Source organism: Monodelphis domestica, chromosome 5 (assembly GCF_027887165.1).
Source record: "Monodelphis domestica isolate mMonDom1 chromosome 5, mMonDom1.pri, whole genome shotgun sequence".
Lineage (NCBI taxonomy): Eukaryota > Metazoa > Chordata > Mammalia > Didelphimorphia > Didelphidae > Monodelphis > Monodelphis domestica.
Genome location: NC_077231.1, coordinates 1920001 through 1944092, shown reverse-complemented (window position 1 = coordinate 1944092; position 24092 = coordinate 1920001). Strand labels below are relative to the sequence as shown.

Genomic DNA, 24092 nt, shown 5'->3' with positions numbered 1-24092 from the left:
TAATCCTTACAGGGGAAAAAAAATGGACCTTTTAACTAAGTAGTGTAAACCTTAAAATTTCTTAGACTTATGAATGTTGGAAATTTCACCATTGGAAAATTTCATACTTGGAAAAAATTTCCTACTGATAGTAAGAACTCTATTGGAATGTGAACCCCCTTGGCATGGGAGGATCCTTCTCCTCCCTACCTAAGACTACTTTAGGACAGAAACCTTTTGCTAAACAATGGAAAGGGCTTTGACCTATGCTTAAGCATAGAACAGGAAGTTCTTTGAGTCATGATTGATTTTAGAATTGATACAATAGAGATACTTGGAATGACAGAACCAGGTCTTGAAACTACAATCTCCACCCTACTCAGAGTAAAAGGATTTAGGAAGGGCTGCAGCAAGGATCAAGATTTAATTATTTGAGAATATGACCTTCAACAGACATGTGCAAAGGGGCAGACCTCTGGGCGGTCCTGGGTTAAGCTAGAGCCACCACTGGCACAGGGAAGACATGGACAGTGATTGGTAGATGTGTGAGGACTGGGGGGTTCGAGAGGTTTTGGTCTGAGAGGTTGTGCTCTGAGAAGTTTTGCTCTGAAGGAGGCTGGAGGTGGAGGCCCCTGAGACTGTTTCTCCATTTTGGTCACGTGAGTGACAGGGACTGATCTCTTTTCTTTGCCTCAGCTATCTAAGGGCTTGGGAGAGGGAGAAAGACAGAGAGAGAGCGAGAGAGAGAGAGAGAGAGAGAGAGAGAGAGAGAGAGCTCTCTCTCAATACCTTTCTTCCTCCTGTTTGTAATTAAAAACTCCATAAAAGGTTGACTGCTGACTTGAGTTTTCATTTAGGAATTACATAGCTGAATTCCTTGGCGACCTTAAATTAATATATATCAGTCTTTTAAAGTGATTTCCTTGTCACAGTAGCAGATTTCCAAGCATTCCTGATGAAAAGACCAGATTAAAATAAAAAATTTGACATACAAACAGAGTAGACAAGAGAAGCATAAAATGGTAAACATGGTTAAAGTGCTTAGGTTCTTATATGAGCTATAAAATATATACATGTAACTCCCCAAAACTTTACTATCACCAGATAGGTTAGAGGAAATCTACCTCTAATTAGACATCAGACAATTAGTGCATTATGTTTGGATGATCTCAAAGGAAGGAAGTGTGAGGAAGAGGAATGCACTGGGAGTCAGAGAAAGAGAGGGAAAGAAAAATGATTTGCCATATAAACACTGGGGGTGGGAGGAGCCAACAACATTTCAACCTTACTTTCATCTGAACTGATTCAAAGAAGGAAGAACATACATACATATATTGTTGGGTTCAGAAATCCATCTCATCCAACTGGGAAGTAGGAAGGAAAAGGGTTTAGGACAAAAGGGAGTGGAAGAACAAAAAGAAGGGCAGATTAAAAGAGTAAGTGGTCAGAAACAAAACAGTCTCTTAAAAAGACATGGATGGGGGCAACCAGGTGGCACAATGAAGAGCCAGTCTGAGACAGAAGGTCCTGGGTTCAAAACTGGCCTCAGACATTTCCTAGCTGTGTGACCCTGGGCAAGTCACTTAACCCCCAATGCCTAGCCCATACCACTCTTCTACCTTAGAACCTGTAATCTTTAAATTTAGGTTTTGACTCAAAATGAGAATTATAAAAGTGGTTGCTGTTTATAAAATATTAGCCCCTAATTAAAAAATGACTGTTAGCAGTTTTTACTTACAACAAGGAATAAAAAGTGAAAGTGGGAAATGTTTAAAAGGGACAGAGCTTTAACAAGTCTACCAGCCCTAAGTGTTTCTCTTAACCCAAGGGCTAAGTCCAGCTCAGCCCTCGGCAAGGGCTTCCTCAAGTCCTGATCTCCACATGAAAGTCCAGAAGTTTCCAGCAAGCCAACACAGAATGCAAGGAAAGAGTCTCTCCACAAGCTGAGGAAGGAATCTCCAGAATGAGTCTTTCCACAAGTCAAGGAAGCAAGGAGGGCCAAGGAACCAATCTCTCCAAAAACCAAGGAAGGGAAAGTATCCAGACCATGTCGGTCTCTTTTTATACTCCTTTTCCCACATCATTTCTTCTCTCTCCCTCTTCACAGAAACCAATAGCAGTCTTTCAATCTGTCTACTATCACCCATGGGGGCAGTCTTTGTGGGACCCACCTCTTGTCCTCTGAGAGTGTAAACTCTTATCAAAGGATTCACAAGTTTCTGACTGAGTTAAAAAAGTGGAGCTCTCTAAGTACTTGATTAAGATAAAGTCATTTCCTTTCACAATCCCTCCCTATGATTCAATTGGGAGCCGAGCATGTTGAAATCTCCCAGATTTACTTGCCTAGGGTCCCCAGCAAATCATTTCACATAACTAGCTTATATCTCTAAAGATTTTCTAGCTAAAGGTACATACAATATTGCAATAGTTGGAGATAAGAAAGAAATAAAAGAAAGACAGCAAAACCAATGAGTGGTAGATGCATTGACAAAAAAGCCAATTGGGGGCAATCCTCTTTGGCATAAGAGTTTACATTCAAAATAAATGTGTTCAACCCCCTTCAGTTCGGTTGACTACATCCCAAAGTTCATTCTGGATCTTCTGATGCAGTATAGGCTTTCTTTACGGCACCTTCTTAAAACAGTCCATTTTCTTGATTCAGGGAGTTAGTGAGAAATTTCTCTAAAAAAAATTAAAAATCTTAGATTTAAAAAGAAACCAATTTAAAAAAGAAGAAACAAAATAAATTTTGGGAGAAAAAAATCTCAAAATCTATGTATATAAAAATCAGGAGTAAAAAAGAATAAATCCACAACAAGGTCTTGAATTACTATCAAGGCTCAATTAAAGTGGTTTATGTCTTACAAGCCTGCAAGACAACTGTAGTCATATAGCACTTACCCACTGGTGGCCAGGACTACAGAAAATTGCCATACTATGAAAAGAGAAAGGGAATCGATTTTGAAGTAAATGGGAAGTATGTGATTCCCTGGTCTGGTTTTATCTTTGGTTTCAGAGATAGGGGAGCCAAAATGGAAGCCAAACTTGGGTACTTATCTGAATCTGGCACGGGGAAATCCAATGTCTGACGTTGTCAAAAAGCTACTTCTTCAAACCTCAAAAAAAGTCCTTTGAATTGGCGCAGATCTTATCAATTTCACAAGGATTGCTGGTCTCCTTGACCTTGTCTTTTTTGGCACTGTACAATGGCTCTTTTGTGATCCTTTCTTCTGGCATCAGACACAATTATTAGTCAAAGTCCCACAATATTTAACAATCAATGGAAAGTTTCCATAATCTAAAGCATTTTGGGTCTGCACTGATATTAGAGCTAATAGATATTCTAAATTTATCCTTCAACATCCAAAACATTAATACTGATTATATGTACTTCAAGTAAAAGAAATAAGAAGGGGAAAAAAATAAAATATTCTATTGAAAAAAAAATAAAATGAAAAGCAATAAATAAAAAAATAATTTCAGGAATTCAATGTGTCAGCCAAAACAGTGTCCACTTGTCTATGGACTTTTATCTCCAATGCATGTGACAGGATACAATCAATCAGTGTCGATAGAAGGTATAGGTTTTACATGTGAGCAATGAATCCAAGAGTCCTTTTCATCAATTTTGAGAACATTTAGAGTGGTTAACAGGATGTGGAATGGACATTTCCAGGTAGGCTGAGTTCCTACAGTGTGCTCGAAGTTCTTTATGTACACCTTGTCTCCTGGAATATAAGTCATAGAGTGAGAAGTCTAGAGGTCCTGCTTGTACCTCAGCTCCCGATTCATGGAGTTCTCGCAATTTGACCTGTAAATCCTGTATATAAGAAGCAATAGAAGTACCCCCTCCCCCCAGTAATAATGTGTATGCAGAAGAAAAAGGGGGACTGTACTGGGGGGGGAGGGGGGGCGGGACAAAAAGTATTTCAAATGGTGAGATGTATAGATCTCCCCTGAGCCTGCTTTGGAGATAAAATAGAACTAGAGGGAGAACTTTAGGCCATTTTCAGTGCACAATTTTCCAATCATAGTCTTAAGATCTCTATTCATTCTCTCAACTTGGCCTGAGCTCTGGGAATGATATGGTACATGGAATCTGGGAGTGATTCCCAAACACAAATAAATTTGGGATAGAACCAAATCGGTAAAATGAGTTCCCCTGTCTGAATCAATTCATGCTGGCAGGTCAAAGCAAGGAATAATCTCTTTTAAGAGTACCTTAGCAACAAAAGCTGCTGTGGCTTGGGTGCTAGGAAATGCTTCCAGCCATCTGGTCGGCTAATCTCCTACGATTAACTGATTCTAAAGCAGAAGGTAAGGGTTTTTTTGTTTTTTTTTTTAAGAGATGGATGAGCATAATAGTATAAGATGGAAAGAAATAAACAGTTAACAATCCTAACTATAAATGTGAATGGGTTAAACTCACCCATAAAACAGAAGAAGACAGCAAAATGCGTAGAAATCAGAATCCAAAAATATTTTCAAGAACCACACTTGAAAAAGAAACACACACACTCTCTCTCTCTCTCTCTCTCTCTCTCTCTCTCTCTCTCTCTCTCTCTCTCTCTCTCTCTCTCTCTCTTAAAATAAGAGGCTTAAATAAAATTATTATGCTTCAGTTTAATTAAAAGGCATGGGTTACAATCATGATCTAAGACAATGCAAAACCAAAAATAAAAGATTAAACAGAGAAAACACATTTTACTAAAAGGTACCATAGTCAATAAATACTAATGCTATACATGCATCAAATGGTACAGCATCTAAATTTTTCAAAGAAAAGTTTAAATCAAAGTTAAATTACAGTAAAGCTATAATAGTGGGGAACCTCAATTTACTCTTCTCAGATGTATATCTAGCTATAAAATAAAGAAGAGATGAACACAATTTTAGAAAAGTCCATCACTAAGATAAGGTCAAAATGGATGCATGACCTAGACATAAAAGGAGATATCATCCAACAACATGGAAATAGGTTCTGATCAAGGACACATGTAATACCCAATGAAACTGCGCATCGGCTACAGGAAGGGTGGGGAGAGGGGAGGGAGGGAAATAATGTGCTTCTTGTAACCAAGGAATAATGGTCTAAATTGACTAAATAAATAAATTAAAATAAAATAAAAGGAGATATCATAAGTAAATCAGAACAGGAAACATATTTACCTATCAGATTTATGGATTAGAGAGGAATTTATGAGTCAAAAGGAGATGGAGAGCATTGTGAAATATAAAATGGATAATCCCGAGTACATCAAATTGAAATGTTTTTATACAAATAAAACAAATGTTGCCAAAATTACAAGAGGAAAAAAAAGAATTTTAGGAAAATCAAATATGACAGACTTCTAGTGAATACTAATTGGAAATAGAAATGAACAGCCCTTAACAAAATTTGAACATATATTAGAACAGAAACATCTTACAAACAAATAAGAAAAGCAGACATATTAAATGAATATTTTTCTGACCATAATGCAATAAAAATTATAATCAATAAAAGGCCTTTGAAGCATAGCTGAGAAAGAGCATTTACAAATTGAGCATACAACAACAACAACAAAAATTAGGAAAATGATAAGTTAAATCCAACATGGAAATCCTAAAAACCAAATTTAAAAATTTTTAAGAAAAAAATTATTTAATAAATATTAATTTTTAATTTACTTTTAATTTAAAAACTAATAAAATAGATTGGCTAATTTGATTTTTAGAAAGAAGGAAGAAAAACATGATCAGTATTAAAAAATGAAAGAGGTGAATTCAAAGCCACTGAAGAATAAAAGCAGTGAATGAAAACTATTTTGTCCAACATTCTGGCAATAAAAATGAATCTAAATGAAATGGATGAATATTTGTGAAAATATTCATTAGTCAATGAGAAGTAAGAAGAAATGTAATATTTAAATAACTATCTTAGAAAAAGAAATTGAACAAACCATAAATAACCCCCCCAAACAAACAAACAAACAAAAAACCCAGGAACAGATACATTTACAAACCAACTAAACATTTAAAGAACAATTCATTCCATTCTAGTAATATATAAGTTGTTTCAAAAAATAATTGAAGAAGGAAGCTTACCAAATTGCTCCAATGACACTAATAGGGTCTTGATTTTTAAATCAGGGAGTCAATATTTAAAAAGAACCCTTAAGACTAATTTATCTAATGAATGTTTCTACAAAAATTTAAAGAAAATAATATAATTCAATTCTACAAACATTTATCATATATTCACTATGTGCCAAGACTATGCTGAGTTCTGGGGACACAGAAGGAGCAAAAAGCAGTCCTTGCCATCACAGAGCTTACAATATAACATTCAAACAAATATATGCAAAGCAAGTTCAATGCAGGACAAATAAGAAATAATTAACAGAGCGAGGGCAATGGAATTGAGAGGTCAGAGAAAGCTTCCTGTAGGAGGTAGAATTTGACATTATTTTATGTATTTTCATAACAAATTTCCCCTTAGGTTTTCCAAAGTCATATGATCCATAGTGTCTCCCTCCCTTCTTCCCTTCCCCCTCGTGGAGCTGACAAACAATTCAAGCTGGGTTATCCCTGTATTATCACACAAAACATACTTCCACAAGGGATGGGATTTCAGTTGGGCCACAGGAGAAGAAGCCGGGAAGCTCAGTAGTGGAAGTAGAGAAGGGACAGCCAGAGAGAATGCCTGTAGCTGAGAGATGAAGCAGCCAGGAGGCCAGTATCACTGGATCAGAACGTATGTGCTGAGGCAGTTGGGTGCAAAGAAGCCTGGAAAGGCAGGCCAAGGCTGGTTATGAAGGACACGGAATACCAAACAGAGCATTCTATAGTGCTCCCGGAGGCAAAATGAAGCCACTGGATTGGAGGAAGGGCAATGACTTGATCTAACTTGTGTCTTAGATCACTTGAGTGGCTGAATGGAAAAGGGGTATGCTCTGACCAGGCTGGATTTGTATCAGACTATATTTATAATGTGTCCAATATTAGGAAAACCTATTTTTACCCATCATTAACCATATTTACAAAAAGGCAGTCATTTTGATTTTTTAGATGGATGTGTCAAAATAAGAACACTCATTCCTAAACGTGGGAAGGGACCTATATAATTTCCAGCTGCGCTTTTAGTGCTGGCAAAGAATTGGAAACTGAGGGGACGAGCATCCATTGGGGCATGGTTGGACAAATTGGGTCTATGGTGGTGATGGAATACTATTGTGCTATATGAACAGGCTGATTTCAGAAAGAGCTGGAAAGACCTCCATGAACTGATGTGGCGTGAAATAAGCAAAACTAGGAGAATATTCTACACAGCAACTGAAATACTGTGGAATAAGCAAATGTAATAGAATTTGCTCCGAACAGCAATAAAATTATCCAGGAGAATTCTGAGGAACTTATGAAAAAGAACACTCTCCACCTCCAGAGGAAGAACTTTTGGAGTAAAACTGTAGGTGAAAACATATGATTGATTACATGTTTATTTGTGTATATATTTGGGGTTTGGGATTTATAAGATTAATCACTTACAAAAAAGAATAATATGGAAATAGGTTATGAGTATACACATGTATAACCCAGTGGGAATGCTTGTTGGCTCTGGGAGGGAGGGAGGAAGGGAAATAGGGAGGGAAAGAAAATCAATCATGTAAATATGGAAAAGTGTTTTAAAAATAAAAATTTAGGGGGAAGCTAGGTAGCTCAATGAGTTGAGACCCAAACCCAGAGATGGGCAGTCCTGGGTTCAAATCTCACCTCAGATACCTCTTAGCTGTATGACCCTGGGCAAGTCACTTAACCCCCTTTATCCAGCCCTTATCACACTTCTGCTTTGGAACCAATACATGATATTGATTCCAAGATAGAAGGTAAGGGTTTAAAAAAAAATCTTTTTTTTAAGAAAAAAAGAGAAGTTTGGAAAAGCTGCAGGATATAAAATAAACTCATAAAAAAATCTGCATTTCTGTATATTATCAATAAACCCAAGCAGGAAGAGACAGAAAGAGAAACTATGTTTAAAAGTACTACAGAGCATATAAAATACTTGGGAGTCTACCTGCCAAGACACAAACAGGAACTATGTGAACACAAAAAAAGGCAGATCCAAATAACAATAATATAAATTGCTCATGCGTAGACAAAACCCAAAAGAAAAAAAGTAAAAAATACTACTTAAATTAATTGTGCCAAACCAATCAAATTCCCCAAGAACTAATTTATAAAGCTAGAAAAAATAATAACAAAATTCATCTGGAGGAACAGAAGGTCAAGAATATCAGAGGAATACATAAAATACTGAGAAAGAAAGGGCACTAGCACTAACGGATCTCAAACTAAGCTTTGATGATTACAAAGCTATAATCATCTGGGTAAGAAACAGGGTGGTTGATCAATGGAATGGAACAGGTGCACAATATAAAGAAACAAGTGAGCACAATGAACCAAATGAGTGATTAAACTCAAAGATCTGAGCTGTTGGAGCAAAAATTCACTATTCCACAAAAACTGCTGTGAAAAGTGCAAGGAAATCTGGCAGACACTAGGCGCAGGCTGTCATCTCAGAGTATACCAAGATAAACTCAAAGAGGACTGTGACTTAGACATAAAAGTGATCTGTTTTATATGATAAGCAAATTCAAGGAACATAGAAGATAAGATCTATGGAGAGGGGAAGAGTTCATGATCAAACAAGAGACAGAGAGGTTTGCAGGAAAAAGAAGGGAGAGCTTTGATCATATAAAATTAAAAAGTTTTTGGCTGGGGAGGGGGGAGCAGGACACGGAGGCAGTTTTTCTAAAGAGGGCTCATTTCTAAAATACAGGAACTGAATGAAATTTACAAGAATAAGAGCCCAGTCCCAAATGGTAACGGTCAATGGACATGGAAAGGCAGTTTTAAGGGGAAAAAATCCAACTATCAAGTCATGAAAAAATTCTCTAAATCACTCATCATTAGAGAAATGCAAATTAAACTGCCCATCAGAACAGAAAAACAACAAATGCTGGAGGGGATGAGGAAGAATAGGTGCGCCCAGTTGGGGAAGCCATGCACTAGCCCAACCATTCTGGAAAACAATTTGGAACAATGCCCTAAAAGACATTGACTTAATGATTACACTACTAGAGCTATACTCTAAAGAGCTCAAAGGCGTAAAGGGCCTGTATGTACAAAAAGCAATTCTTTTTGTGGAAGCAAAGAATTGGAAAGAACTGATGAATGCCCATCCGTTGAGGAATGGCCATAAGAGTTAAGGTATAGAAATGTGATGGAATCCCACTGAGCTGTAAGACTTGCTGAAGCAGGTGATTTCCGGAAAACCTAAAAAGACTTGTACCAACGAATGCCAATTTATATAGTAATAGCAAATTATAAAACCAACCGACTCTGAAAGGCTTTAAGGAACTCCCATCAATACAATATCCAACCACAATGCCAAAAGAGCCAGGACTAAACGGCTGTGCCCCTCCAGAAAGAAGAGCGGTGGTCTCAGAGACAGGCCTGAGGCTTAGTTCCTCCATTTCTCCTCCTTGTTTTTTTTCTTAGAGCACAGCTAATGTAGATGTTTGTTTTCATGCCTATACTGATTTGTAATGAGCTTATCCTTTGGGCTTGCTACAGCAGGGGGATGTGGGAGGGAAAGAACTGAGAATGGAACACTCATTGAGAGCAAGACCCGTTTCGGCCTTGGTTTCTCCCATTCTTAGTATACTGCCTGGCACACAGTAAGCACTTAATAATCAATTCATGCTGCCAGACTGATCTTCTCTTTGATCAGAGGACCTGATTACTAAGTGTGAACCTTTGTGTGTCATCTACTTTTAGGACTCGTCATTCCTTTCATTCCAGGTGATTTATATTACATTTCCGACATAAGCATTTCAGTTTCTTCCTGCAATAACCCTCACCCAAATAAATGCTTTCCATCATGCATTCTCCCTCTAGTATCTACATTTTCCCCATATAAGTATATCTTCTTCCTATTCAAGGTTACTCTATCCGTTTTATCAAAGTTATTATTTTTTAATAACAGTAAGGTATTTCATCACCAAAGGACATGCAGTATAGAGTCCAGATAGAAGAGCGATTCACTAGATGGTGAAGTTCTTCAGTTAATCCTATCAATGTTGTTCTGATCACTTCATGCCTCCAAAGTTCTAGAGAAACTCCTAAATGGGATCCAGAATTACTCGGTTTAACCAGCCTCACTATCCAAACAGGAGAAACCTAGCGTATTTAAAAAAATGTCTATTATTTAGAATAGTTGGATGGAAAGTACATGGAATTAGACCATCAGGATATATATCTGGGACGCTGTCCAAAGACACTCACTAATGATAATAAATTGGACCCAGAATTAAATAGGAATAAAAGAACAGCTTAGACTGTATTCAAGAAATGGAGCTATTTTGCTAATACCTCAACCAGCAATTTTCCTGAAATAAAAACCTAACTTTTAAGCAGCAGTATTCTTATAGTTATGCCTGCTAAATTTAGATTACTCCACCCTACTTAGATCTTACTTTATGGAGAAGATAAAGTTGTAATCTCCTGATTGAACAATGAAGTTACTTAGTTCTTACTTTATAGTGAATCTAGAATTTTAAGCCAAGTCCATTTTAAGACCTTAATATAAAAGGGTGTTAAGTAACTTATAGTTTTATTGATATAGATATAGATATATAGATATAGGATATATAGATATAGGGTAATCACAAAAAGGTTAAGTAACTAACAAAAGGTGAACTTACCAAAGAAGTGTTAAGTAACTCAAAAGATATAATCTAATCAAAGAAGATGAGAACTAAAAAAAGGGAAGTCCTAGAGAAAAGCCTCTGATGTGATTGGTATAGGTGAAAATTGAGAGATGGGGACACAAGAGCAAAAGGTCTATATATTTCGTGTCACTCTCTCTGGTACCTTTTGGCAGCGGAGAGGTGGCTGGTGGCAGCGTGCTGGGCCTTTTGGCATCTTGGCGTGGCTACAGTTATTGTCCGGTTTGGTGGTGAGTTTCTGGCTGAGTTTTTCCTCCTTTACTTTCCAAACTTTATCCTCTTAGAAGCCTCTAATCTCCTACAGAGTCCTAGTGGCAGAGATCTTGAACTCCCCCTGGCACAGGCCAGGCAGGAAAAATTCTGTACCTTCTTCCCCCTTTCTCCTTAAAATCCTTCCCTCTATATTAATTAAAATTACCATAAAACTCCAGACTGACTTGGGTATTTTATTTGGGATTTTTCCTTGGCAACAAATTAATTTAGATTTTAAGTCACAACCCTAAAATTATCTCCATATGCCATGTGGCGGCAGATCAAGGAATATCCCAAACCATGAGAAAACAAAATCTCACAAGTAATGGTATGATGGTACCAAAGATATTAAAGAACTTTATGACCAGAAAAGGAAGTGGGCCAGTTATCGAGGAACCATGAAAACAGACGCCACAAAATACCATATTGCCATATGACATCAAGAGCCCTGCAGCCCACAAAGATAAATGGGCCCCTTGTAGACAACATGGCAAAATATTTTGTTTGCTGCTTTGTATCTCAGTGATTTATCTTATATATTATTGATAATTAGCATGACTGAATCTAAATCATACCAATTTAATCTTTCCTTTTTTCCACAAGTTTACTAGACTATTACCAAAGATAGCACACACTCACACACGGTTTAGCAAAGTATTTAATAACAAAGGCATATTTAATAAAAATCTTGAGAAGGGGGCAGCTAGGTAGCTCAATGGATGAAGAGCCAGGCCTAGAGACAGGAGGTCCTGGGTTCAAATCTGGCCTCAGACACTTCCCAGCCAGGTGACCTTGGACAAGTCATTTCACCCCCACTGCCTAGCCGTTACCACTCTTCTACCTTAGAACCGATACACAGTACTGATTCTAAGACAGGTTAGGATTTTAAAATAAATAAATAAAAATAAAAGTCTTGAGAACTAGGAGAAGAGATATGGACTAGATGATAGGTGAATTCCAGCTGGCACAAGGAGTCAGAGTGCTGATTAGTGGAGCACCATTAACCTGGTGGCAGGGCCTCTACAGTAGGGCCGGTGGCCACAGCTTCCACTGGCCCTATGTCTTGAATGAAGGCAAAGACGGCTTGCTTAGACAGTTTGTGGGACACCCAAAATTGAAAGAGTTGTCAATGAAAATGCTGGATTTGGATTTGAATCACAACTCTGAGGCCACTCTCTGCCCTCAATCTATGCTCCTACTATGGATAACAAAGTCAAGATCCCAAACCATTGGCAGAGTATTGAATAAAATTAAATAGAAGAGATTAGCAAGGAGGGCTCAAGGTCAAGAGATTCAAATGGAAATTCTGCCTCCAATACTTACTAGCCATGTGACTACAGAGCAGTCACTTTACCTCCCTGAGACAAATCCCCTCATCTGTGGGACCAGAGATAATACTCCCAGCCCTCCCTCCAGCACTGGTCATTATGAAGAAGGCACTTTGCAACTGTAACACCCTAAGGGCCCCTCATTATGATTATTTCCCTCCAACTTTCGATGCTACCACTCATTCTTACTTATTATCATTCATCAACAATAAACATTATCAGCGATCTGCTTCCTTTTAAGGACAGAATCACATAGGTGAAGTCCTAGAGTAATTCTAGTCCTACAAAAACGAATACTTACCATTGTCATCTCCAGATGCTTTTCCTCTATCTTCTTGTGAAACATGGACCAATTGCAGAATCAGGGGTCTTCTGGTGACAACTCCAGTACCTCTTGGGAGTAGGTCCCTCCCTACAAGGCTTTCTAGCACTGAGCTTTTTCCACTGCTCTGAAATCAAGAAAGAAATTCCATTCAAAATAACCATCAAACAACGAGTTCTTTAAAGAAATAAAAAACAAATAAGACATAAAAATAAAATATATGCAGGAATCTTCAGTCCTCAAGGGTTAGACTCTATCAATATGATAAAAGTGACATTGCCCAAATTCATTTCTATTTTTAATGCTATACAAATCAAATTACCAAGGGGATACTTTGTAGAACTGATAAAATAACAAAATCCATTTGGGAAAACAAAAATCTAGACGATCAAAGAAATGATGGGAAAAAAGCACTGATGAAGAGGTGAATGGCACCCCTAGACCTCAGCCTAGATTGTAAAGCAGCCATCAGAAAAGTCAGCCAGGATGGGTTTAAAATAGATCTCAATAGAGCAGAGCAGACCCAGGGGAATCAGAAATAATGGAATTCAGCAATTCAGCATTTGACAAGTTACCTAAGTAAAAACTCCTCTGATAAAAACTGCCAGAAAAACTGCAAGGGAGTCTGGGGGCAACGAGGCTTTTACCACATTGCACAACACGTTCATTTAGAACCTAACCTCGATATTAAAGATCGTACTATTCTTAAAAATTATTGGATCTCTCACAGTTATGGAGAGATCGTTTTTTTTAAACCCTTCCCTTCCATCAATACTATGTATTGGTCCTCTTTGTATCCGATTAATAATGGCTTGGTCTTGATCAGTACAACTGAAATAAAGGGACGGTGAGGCACAACATTCTGAGAAGCCCATTCAATTGTCGATATGGTTAGTAGCCTCTCACCCTGCCCATGAGCGGGAATCGGGGCACACCAATGATTTCTAAGGAAGGGAGAACCAAAGCAGGAGAAGGCGGCATCATGGATGGGGAAAGCAGGACTGGTTGCCAAGCTTGGGCCGTCAGGGGCAGAAGGAGCAAAGCCATGGCAGGCCCATCGCGAAGGAGGGAACATCAAGAATCCCTCGTCCTGCTTTCACCTCGTGGAGAGCTGACAGACTCCCGGCCTCCGCCTGCCTCCTTCAAGGATAACTGAGTGACGAAAGCAGGATGTAGGCAGCGCTACAAGATGAATCAAGGACGTGGGTGAGACCACCAGCCACGCCCCAGCAGAAGAGCGGCAGGAGGACAGGAACGTCTCTCCGAGATGGGCCAAACAGGACTAATCGTCCCCCGGCAGACGACAGGGACGGCGACAGTCTGGGGGATCGCGGGCGGGCACACGGCCGTCGGTGGAGCTCTGAAATGGCGCGCCCGTTTTGAGAAGCAGAGCGGAATGAGGCGAAGAAGGGGCCTTTGAGTCCCCCGTGCGGGCGCGCGCCTTGTTTCACCGCCCTGCCCAGAAATGACACGTCCCCATCGTGTCTGCTACATGTTGGGCGCTGCCTCCCCGCTGCCAGCTTTGTCATTATCACCGCTGTCACGGTGCTCTGGTAACTGATGGGGGTGTGCCTGTGTGTGGCCTGACCGCCCCGCGCCAGCCCTCTGCCCGGCCTCCCCGCTGCCAGCTCTGTCATTATCACCGCTGTCACGGTGCTCTGGTAACTGATGGGGGCGTGCCTGTGTGTGGCCTGACCGCCCCGCGCCAGCCCTCTGCCCGGCCTCCCCGCTGCCTGGGAAACAGCCTGGAAACGGCCGAGGGCGTGCATAAGGGAGGAGCGGAGGAGCCCCCTCCTGTGTGCGGACCGCCACTGGCCCACAACGACGAGGTCAGGCCAGAACGCCCCGATGGCCCGGCCCGAAGGAGCAGCGACGGGCGAGGCCGCCTCCCAGCGCTCAGACTCTCTAAGGCTGGCGGTTCCGTGGCAGGGCTCTCGGGAGCATTATGTGGCACGGCAGGAGCGCTCGTTCAGAGACCCACCAACCATGTCCCAGGGCGCCACCCAACCCTCTCCAGGCTCGAGACGAAATCCCTGGCCAGAAAGCCACAGCCTCGTGCTCGGTCCGTGCCAGCACAGTCGTGGCCACACGGCCTAATTCGCTGTTTCTGACACCTTTCATTCCATCCTGGAACAACCCTCTGTGTGGGGGCAGAGGCGGAAGAGCAGCGAGGAGGAGGCAACGCGCACAGCGAGGCACAATCGGAGGCCCCTCTGAGCCCAGGACCTGGCCTGGCCCTCGGTCCGCTGAGGCGCCTGGCGGAGCCACGTTTCAGTTAGCCTTCAGGATGTAGAGCTCTATCAGGCTACCCAAAGAACGCTTGGTAGAATGAGCGAAGCCAGAACCGGCAAATGGCAGCCAAGCGCTTACGAAGCGGTAACCAACGTCAGAGGAGGCCTCTTTGGACGAGAATCTCTGGGGAACTTGGGAAGGAGCTCCGCAAAGCTTGGGTCTGTCTGACCGCGCCTTGCCTCCCCTGCCAGAATAGAGGATCACAAACGGTCGGGCCAGGAAAGGAAACTAGAACCTTTCCCAAGCGGCCAGGCCAGGAGCCCTCCAGGAAGTCAGCTCCTGCCCCGCCACAGGCCGCCCCTTCCCTTTTTAGCTCTTTGAGGGAGGGGGAGGCATAAGGCCTGCCTGCTCATGAGGGTGGCTGCCGGCCCATCCTCTGGGGGGCTCTAGAGGCTCAGTCTGAGGGTAGAAACATGGTATGGGTCAGCCCTTTGAGGCTGTCTAAGAAGGGAACGAGACCCTTCTCTGGACAGGGCGGAGGCTTCCCTTGCTCTCCCTGGGGAGATGCTGCTGGGCCCCCCCCCTGAGAAGGGGCCACATCAGCTGGGCCATTCCTAGTCAAACCGGTGAGTGGCTCTCCGGGTCTCCGTGTTTGGCGGGCATCATGAACGGCCAGGTAGCAGGAGGCTCCGCTACAGAGGCTCCACAACACCTCGAGAGGCTTCTTGAGTTCCCCGAGACCAGCACTGGGCCAAAGTGGGCCGGGGAGCCCGCGGAGCGCAGGGAGTCACTGACTCTCCCCACGGTTCTCCCCTTCCAACTGCCCGATCAGGTGGCCTGGGAGAAAGACTGGCGGAACAGAAAGCCTCCCTCCGGCCCTCAACTATTTATGAGGCCACCGTATCTGGCTGGATTTCTGGACTGCCCTTCAGGCCTCTGGCCACTGGGGCCCTGGGGGGGCTCCTGGCAGAGACCCCAAGCGGTGGGTCATTTCCTTCTCCAGCTCATTTGACAGAGGAGGGAGCAGGCCAACAGGAGGGAGGGGCACAGCGGGGGCAGCCCCGCCCTCCCGGACCGAAGGGAGACCTTGGCCACACCTGGACCCTGGAGAGGCAGGCTCGGCCTCAGCTCCCCCTCTGACCAGAAGGCTGGAAAGAGGTGCGGACCTGTTAGCCTCAGTAGTGCTGGTGCAGTGGGCGGTGCGGAGTGCCAGGCAGCATCTGCCCAGAGTGGGGGCCCCCAAGGCTGCTCCCCCACCCCCACTCACCACCCTTGCAGGACCCCCGTGCACTCCAGCTGACCCCCTAGAACCCCTTCGGAACGCGGGGGAGGGGGGCTTCTCAGTCCGCCTCCCTCTAAAGCTAAGGCCGACCCGCCAGGCTACCCCACTCCATCCCCGAGGCCAGAAGGGGTGGCAGAACGAGGTTCGAGGTACTGTCCGTGTCCCCCCCCATGCTCCCCCAAAGCGCCGACACGGGCCAGTGCTTGGAAGCCGAAAAGGGGAGCCATGGGCCTGGCTTCACCTTGGGGAGAGCCCGAGCCCCAGCTTAGGGCGACGGGACTGGACCGGAACAAGCCAGGCCGTCAGGGCCTAGCCAGGTGCGGATCCCATCACCGACAGAGCCCGCGCAAGAGGGCCCGTACGCGTGCGTCCCCACTCCACCCCACAGGGGCTCAAGACAAGCGTGTGCGCGTGCGTTTCGCCGCCAAGCTTTTCCCGAAACTGGAAGGTTAAACCGCCCCCAACGCAGGGGCTCTCCGGAAGCCCCCCCACTCCCGGTCTAGCCCCGCTGCTCCGGGGCATCCCCGGAAGGGCGAAGAAGGGAAGCGGAGCAGAGTAGAGCAGTCCGGCCCGGAGCCTGCGGCGGCGTCCCTCAGCCGCCCTTGAAGGCGTGATGGGGGTGGGGGGGGGAGCGGCCCTTCTCCAGCACCTCTGGGCACGCAGCCTGCCACACCCGAGCCGGCCCCGACTACAGGCCCGGCGGAAGCAGTAACCGCAGAGCGCCAGGGCACGGACCCCGCACCCCGCCTCCCTCCCTCCTGGGCCTCGGTGGGGTCCGCACCACGGGCTCGGGCAGGAGTAACGGCGGGGCGCCGGGGTCGGGACCTGCTCCCCTCCGCCCGGCCCCGCGGCCTAAGGGCACCCCGAGCCCCGGCTCTCACTTGGGTTCCAACCACGACGATCTGGGGCAGCTGAATGATGTCGGCGCCCACGGTGTTAAAGACGTCCTGGAGCTTGTTGATGACTGGAATCAGCGCCTCCATGGCTCCCCAAAACCGAGGCCCTGAGCCCGGCAGGCAGAGGGGATGAATGGAGCCCGGGCCAGAGTCCTCCTCCTGCTCGCTCTCCTCCTCGGGAGCCAGCACCCATTGGCCTGGGTCCGCCCCCTCCTCCCTCCCTCCCAGCAAGCTGTGCGCCAAAACGGGATCCCAAGGGCTGGCGGGAATTGTAGTCCTGGGCGGAACCTAAGGAACGTGGGGAGAAGCTACGAGTGACCCGAGGCGCTGTGCGCGTTCGCGAGGCATAATGGCGGGCTCCCGAGGAGCAGCTTTCCTCGAAGAAAAAGTCTAAGCTGTTCATTTCCTCTAAGAAGGTGCACTCCTGTAACTAATAAGAAGTTGGAGCCATAGCTGCATTGCGTGTGACACAAATGACGTACCTGTAGGTGGGCGCACGCACGTTTAGAGAGATGGCTTTCTAGGTCAGTCGTCTGCGTCCCCTGCTCCGCTTCGGCTAGAGCACGGACACCCCCCCCTCCCCACCCCCACGGCAGCCTCCGTGGGGCTCAAGGCTGCAGAAGGGCTTCCCCGTGGAGGGCTTCCTTGAGCCGCAGGGGGATGCCTGTTTCCCAGAGAGCTGACCCGCAGGCAGGAAAAACCTAGTCCCGAGACTTCCGAGGGAGGGGCAATTTCTGCTCTCCGCCTCTCCCGGGCAGTTGTGACAGGGGGAAAGTGGAGGGCGTGAGTTCTAATCTCAGGAATGCCGCTAAATCCCGGCGCACGTCAGCCTCGGTTTCCTAGTCTGTAAAAGGAGGGCATTGAGGTACAAGACTCCAAAAGTATGCCCTGCAGTCTTAGAACAGGCGTCTCTGGGTCTTCTGGGGAAGAGAGGAGGGCTCCCACCCCAGCCAGCACCCCGGGCCGCGGCCGCAGCTGGCAGGAAGCACCAGCACGGGTCCCTCTTCTGCCGTTTCTTTTCCTGCAACTGTGGTGACCGAGCAAATCTGAGTGGGAACCAGAGGTCTGCAGAATGCGCGACAAAGTGTTTTGTATTGGACCCTGCAGGACGTCTGGAGGACGGGAGGCCAAACCCTTCAGGGGCTGAGTGGAAATAGTGAAGTGGGGCAGTGGGGCAGTGGTCCGCCCCCCCCCCCCTGTAAGCTCCCCAGGGGGAGGAATGAGGACCCACACTAGCGTGGTGGCGGTTCTTGGAGGAGACGAGGGAGTCCCTGTGAGAATCACCAGAGCTCCGGCCGCTGGGCGTGGATGAGGATCCCCAGCCCTCGGCCGACCAGGGTCATTGAGCACACTCTGGAAGGCCACCTGGCCGTGTGGTCAGTTTTCCACGTATTACGGTCACACGTGTGGCTAGTCTGTGCCAGATGGCTCTGCTTTAGGCAACTCAAACACTGAATTGCAGAGAAGCATTTTTTCCCCTTGGGGAGTGGAAGAACTCATTAGGTCTCATTAGGTCAAAGAAAATGAACAATTCGGGGGCTTTGGGTTCCAAAGCTCTCTACTGAACAGCAGGGCATTAGTGCACCAGCTCCCCTATTGTCGTTTTGTGAGTCAGATTTTGTCACTTGTTTCAGCCATGTCCTACTCTTGTTTTTTTGGAAAAGATACTGGAAGGGTTGGCCATTTCCTTCTCCCAGCTTATTTTACAAATAAGGAAACTGAGGCCAACAGGGTGAAGGGACTTGCCCAGGGTCACATGCCTAGGAAGTGTCTGAGGCTGAATTTGAACTCGGGTTCTCCTGACACCAGACCCAACTGCCTACTGCTGCATGTCTATGTGTAGACTTCTCTCCTTGATCCAGTTCAGAGGATAAAGCCGACCAAGTGTTGCTTAATCCATGCCTCCCTCTCCCTGTTTCTGAGATAATTTACAGTATTTTCCATCTCCTTCCCTCCTTCTCCCAGCATCTCTCTTTGTCCCCCGAGATCATCCAATATTAGGATTCATATCCAATGCGTCCCCCAATAGCCCTAATGATGAGATGCTTCAGAGGTGTTGTTTTCAGGTATCATTTTCCCAAATAGGAATATAAATAGTTTAACCTTGTTGAATCCCTTATAATTTTTCACTCACACTTACCTTTTGATGCTCCTCTCGAGTTTTGTATTTGCATACCAAATTTTCTATTCAGTCCTTTCTTTTCAGAAGAAATGCATAAAAGCGCTCAATATCTTTTTCCCCCCCGGAAGGACTACACTCAGTTTTGCTGGGTAAGCTATTCTTGGTTTTAAACCGAATTCCTTTACCTTCTAGGATATTATATTCCCAGCTCTCTGTTTCTTTACCTTTATTTACCGTGTATTTGCTCAATCTTATGTGAACCCCACCTTGGCTCCGTGGCATCTGAATTATTTTTTTTCTGACTGTGTGCAGAATTTTTTCTTTGACCTGGTAATTCAGAATTGTGGCTGTGAGATTCTTGGGAGTTCGTTTTGTGATTTCTTTTGTAGTAGAAGCATTTGTTCTCTGCTTCTAAAATATCTGGGCAGGTTTTCTTTCTAATTTCTCAAAATATGTCTACTCTCTTCATGGATTTCAGGTAAACCAGTGATTCATACATTATTTCCGATCAGTTTTCAAGGTCAGCTATTTCCCTTTGAGATATTTTGCATTTTCATCTCTCTTTTTTTGTTTTAATCTTTATGTTCTGTCTTAGAGTCAGTACTAAGTATGGAAGATGTCAGCATGGTGAGTGGCCATCTGGGGGAGGGGATTCCAACGATCTGAAGGAGACTGAACTGGCCCCCTGTGTAAAAAGTTTGGGAACCCCTGATCTAAAATCTCAACTCTCAAATAAAACTCTCTCAAAATAACCAACAAATCTTTTTCTCTCAGAGGACAAATCCAGTCATCTGCTTTCAAGAGGAAGTTCAAGAGAGAGACCCAAAATTCTCCAACCAACTCCAATTTACACTGGTTTCTTAAAGAGCCCACAGCAACCTTTTTTTGGTCCCTTTTCTTAAAGGGGACAGTGTAAAAGGAGACAAACCTTTTCTCTGATCTAAAACCTATTCTCAATGAAAGCTAAATAAATCCTAAACATAACAATTTCAAGGGCTAGGCAGTTGGGGTTAAGTGACTCCCCAGATAACACACCCAGAAAGTGTCTGAGGCCAGATTTGAACCCCAAACCTTGCATCTCTAGGCCTGGTTCTCTATCCATTAAGACACCAAGCTATCTCTCTTATTTTTTATTGTTTCTTGATTTCTCATGAAGTCATGCTTCCCTATAGCCCATTCTGATTTTTTACAGTTATTTTCTTCAGTATTTTTTGAACCTCTCACTATTTGGTCACTTTTATTTTTAAGGAATTATTTTTAGTATTTTTTAAAACTAAGTTGTTAATTCCCTTTTCATCATTTCCTTGCATAGCTCTCATTTTCCTTTGTGTGTGTGTGTGTGTGTGTGAAGTCAACAAGCTTTTATTAATTCTTACTATGTGACAGACTCTATACTAGACACTAGAAATAAAGATATAGAAGCACATTTTGTAAAACTTCTGCTCTTGTCATTTCTTTTCCCAGTTTTCCCCTCTACCATGCTTTAAAAAAAAGTTATTTTTGCTTTAAAAAAATTATTTAGCTCTTCTAGTAATTCTTGTTTGGCTTGTATTCAATCTGTGCTTTTCTTTGAGGCTTTTTAAAATGTTATGTTTTTATTTTTTTAAACATTTCCCAACTGAATTTTAATTTGGTGTGCAGCTCTAAAGAATCTTGTTCACATGGGTGAGTTTGACACCTTAGTCTTAGAGAATTGCTTGGGGCACTGAAAGATTAAATGATGTGTTTATGGTCCCATAGCCAGTATGTGTCAGAGGTGAAACTTGAACACAGTTCTTGACTCTGAATCCAGCTCTCTAACTATACTGTCTCTCACTGCACATAAAAATTCACAGTCTCTTTGCTAGATAGTATGATAATGTGTACATTCAGTTAACTGATTTTTATAGGGAAAAGATTAGGAAATATATTTTGTTTTTAAAAATTCACTATACTGAGATTTTCCTTTGGCTTTCTCAATGTTTTCTTGTTCTTTTTTTAAAAAATTTCATTGTCATGCAAAACACACTTCAATATTGATCATTGTTATAAGAGCAAAGTTATAGGGAGCCAAAACTCTTTGTCTATAAATCAGCAAGTTTTAAGTTAATCAATCGAAAACTTAAGTACCCCTACTTAGTACCTTACCAGTGCTAGGCAAATTGAAAGACTGCAATTCGTTCCTGTAAAGTGAGGAAGGGATAGGAAGTGTCATGGAAAAAGGACTATAAAAAGTCCTGAACTTCCTGTCCAAGGAACTTCTCCTTGAAACTTCTCCTTTGGAGTTCTTTCGAAGATGGTTCCTTGAGGCTTTTCAACTTTGACTTCAACATGGAGCTTTTGATCTTTCAACCAGTTTTCAGCTATGGGACTTTGACTTTTGGCTTTGGAGCTTCTTGGAGTTGGAGACTTTCTTGCTGGGTTCACTACTGCCTCAATGAACTTAGCTCACAAGGGTTTTTCTGCATTAGGACCTTGCCTGGATCCTGTCCTGCTTGCTGATGAGTGACTAGGATTCTCATGTGGAAATTGGAACTCTTTTGGGGAGTGAGCTTCATTTCACCAGATCAGCATTTAAGGTAGGCTAGTCAGTCTCCTTACCTCTTTCCCTTCCACAATTCCCTCTTTTTACTGTAAAGAGAGTTTTCTTAATCTCTCCCTTTTTCTCTTTAAGAAGCAAGGGAGCAAAAAGATTTCTGAGTAAGAGCCCCCCGCTTCCCCCACTGTGCAGGCTGTCAGTTGGTGACAGGAGGGTATGGCCAAGAGTTGGTAGGTAAGTTGCAGGCAATTGAAACGGGCTTTTGTCTCTGGGTTCCCTGAAGAGAAGAGGTGTCTGTCTGTGTCTCTGAGACAAACTGGCAGTTGGAAAATAATTGACATTGGATAAAGAGAAATGGACTTAAGGAGGTGGAAGGTGATTAATGCTTATTGATTAATTTAGGTAGTTAGATGGTGGGTATATTCTTAGAGAGAGTAGGTAGATAGGCCAGGCCCTTGGAGGCAGATAGATTTACGGATTTTTAGAAATCTTAGTTAGGATTGGGGTCTTAGGTATAGGTCTAAGAGTTCTCTCACTTTCTTCCTTTCTATTTGCTATCTATTTGAGGAACTTTCCTCAAAATAAACTGTTTTGTGTTTTACTAAACTGCTCTCCTGACTTTTGTTCAAACTCCTACCCCAAAATTTTAACCCCCTTCACATTACTAATATTCCAATTAAACAAAATTGTTAAAAGCTGCTAATAGTTTTTCTGACGGAAGGGATAACAATTAGCGACCACTTTTTATAACTCTTACTTAGTCAAAATTCCAATTTAACCATTATAACCCCAAATTAAAACCAAAAATACACCAATGTGAAAAAGGACTCCAACAGTTCTTTCTCTGGATGTAGAGAGCATTCTTCACTTAGGGATGTTTTAAACTTTGTCTTTATCGATATTTGTGTTCCTTAGCTCCTTATGGTCAGGTTCTTGTTGTTGTTTGCTCATTTTTCTAGCTTAATCCTTATAGGCTTTTTTTTTTAGGTAATTTTGTAATGATGACTTTAGGCCTATAAGGAGCACGTTTACTGTTTATGCCTCTTAACATTTATTTGCAATATCTCTGTGCTCTAATACATGGTCAGGTTTTGGAAAGGTTATATTTGGTGTTGAGAAATAAGTCTTTTAACAGCATCTACAGTCGTTCATTCAGTTCTGCATTTTCCTTTCCATTTATCTTTCTGTTATTACTTTTGTCCAAAACTAAGAGAGGAACATTAAAATCTCATACTGTATGTCTTGTACAACTCAATTTCCTTTATATACTTAGATTCTAAGGAATTTGGAACATATACATGTGTTCTCCCCCCCCCCCCCCCAAACCAAACAAACAACTCTTCCTTTCTTTCTTATAACAATCCTAAGGCAGAAGGGCAAGGGCTAGGCAGTTGGGGTTAAGTCACTTGCCTAGGGCCACCTAGCTAGGCAGTGTCTGAGAGCAGATTTGAACCTAGTTCCTCCCAGCTCCAGACTTGGTGCCACCCAAGTGTCCTGGAAGACGTTGTTTAGCATTGACATTGATCTGTTGTCTACAAGTCCTTCCACATCACATAGGCTCCTTTCCACCAGCATAATCGTCTTGATTATCCCTTTTTATGTTGCAAATGTTCATTCTTGTTTTGTCTGATAGCATGATTCGAACAATCTTTAAAATTACTTGATCCGTAATCATTTCTTTGTAGCCGTCCATTCCCAGTCTAGGTATATCTTTGTTTCTGCTCTTGTGAGCACTTTGTTGTCTTACTTCAATTGTCACCCTTTTCATTTTATTGAATTCTGGGTGAAGTTATGAGAATCAGATTTAGATTTCAATATGTCTTAGATTTGAAGTTAGAGTCCAGTTTCTACCTTCCTTCATTTATCTCTGTTTTTTCCTACATTAGGATCGTTTTTTGTTCCCTATTCTCTATACAGACCATACTTTTCGCCAGATATTTAAATTCGTAAAACAGACCTGACTGTGCCGTTTCACTGCTCAGTGCCAGGGAGTGTCCCTGAGACACTGTGGTGGTAGCCCTCCATCTGGCTCGCTTACGTGTCTGGACTTCTCTAATATTTCCAGCTTTGCAGTCTGTATTTCAGCCAGAGCTGTCTTCGGATGAGCAGATTCTCTCCTCCCTCGTGCTGGATGGATTTCTTTCACTTCCACCTTGGAATCTTGAGCTTCCTGAGAGGTCAGGGCACTTCGGGGATCCTTCCCTGCCAGCCCAGGTATCAGTGCTCTCCCTGTCTCTCTCCAGATTATCTTTGTGTGTCCTTTCTGGCCTCAAGCATTTTCATTGGTGAAAGTAAGCTTGTGGGGGGACAAGGATAAGTTATTCCAACAGGCGGCTTCTAAATAAATGGCCAAAAGGAAGCAGTGAGAACTAGGAGAAGGCCAACAAGGATC

General features: G+C 43.4%; 1 protein-coding gene and 1 long non-coding RNA gene across 11 annotated transcripts in view; one reads left to right on the top strand and one right to left on the bottom strand.

Annotated features, from left to right (window-relative positions):
- Positions 1–18094, bottom strand: part of DNM1L (dynamin 1 like) — a 69718-nt gene extending 51624 nt beyond the window's left edge. For 4 of the 7 annotated variants that reach the window (XM_007502552.2, XM_007502553.2, XM_007502555.2 and 1 more), the window contains exons 1-2: positions 17046–17769; positions 12630–12777 (exon numbers count right to left, since the gene is read on the bottom strand). In XM_007502552.2, coding sequence (XP_007502614.1) covers positions 12630–12777; positions 17046–17147 — 250 coding nt within the window. In that variant the 5' untranslated portion in view covers positions 17148–17769. Of the gene's footprint in view, positions 1–12629; positions 12778–17045 lie in introns of all 7 variants that reach the window. The other 3 variants (XM_007502554.2, XM_056797381.1, XM_007502556.2) reach the window with 1 other exon arrangement.
- An 85-nt stretch (positions 18095–18179) lies between these two features.
- Positions 18180–24092, top strand: part of LOC103095708 (uncharacterized) — a 21689-nt gene continuing 15776 nt past the window's right edge. The window contains exons 1-2 of one of the 4 annotated variants that reach the window (XR_008911936.1): positions 18180–21740; positions 21839–23914. This is a non-coding gene — a long non-coding RNA (uncharacterized LOC103095708). Of the gene's footprint in view, positions 23915–24092 lie in introns of all 4 variants that reach the window. The other 3 variants (XR_008911935.1, XR_008911937.1, XR_008911934.1) reach the window with 3 other exon arrangements.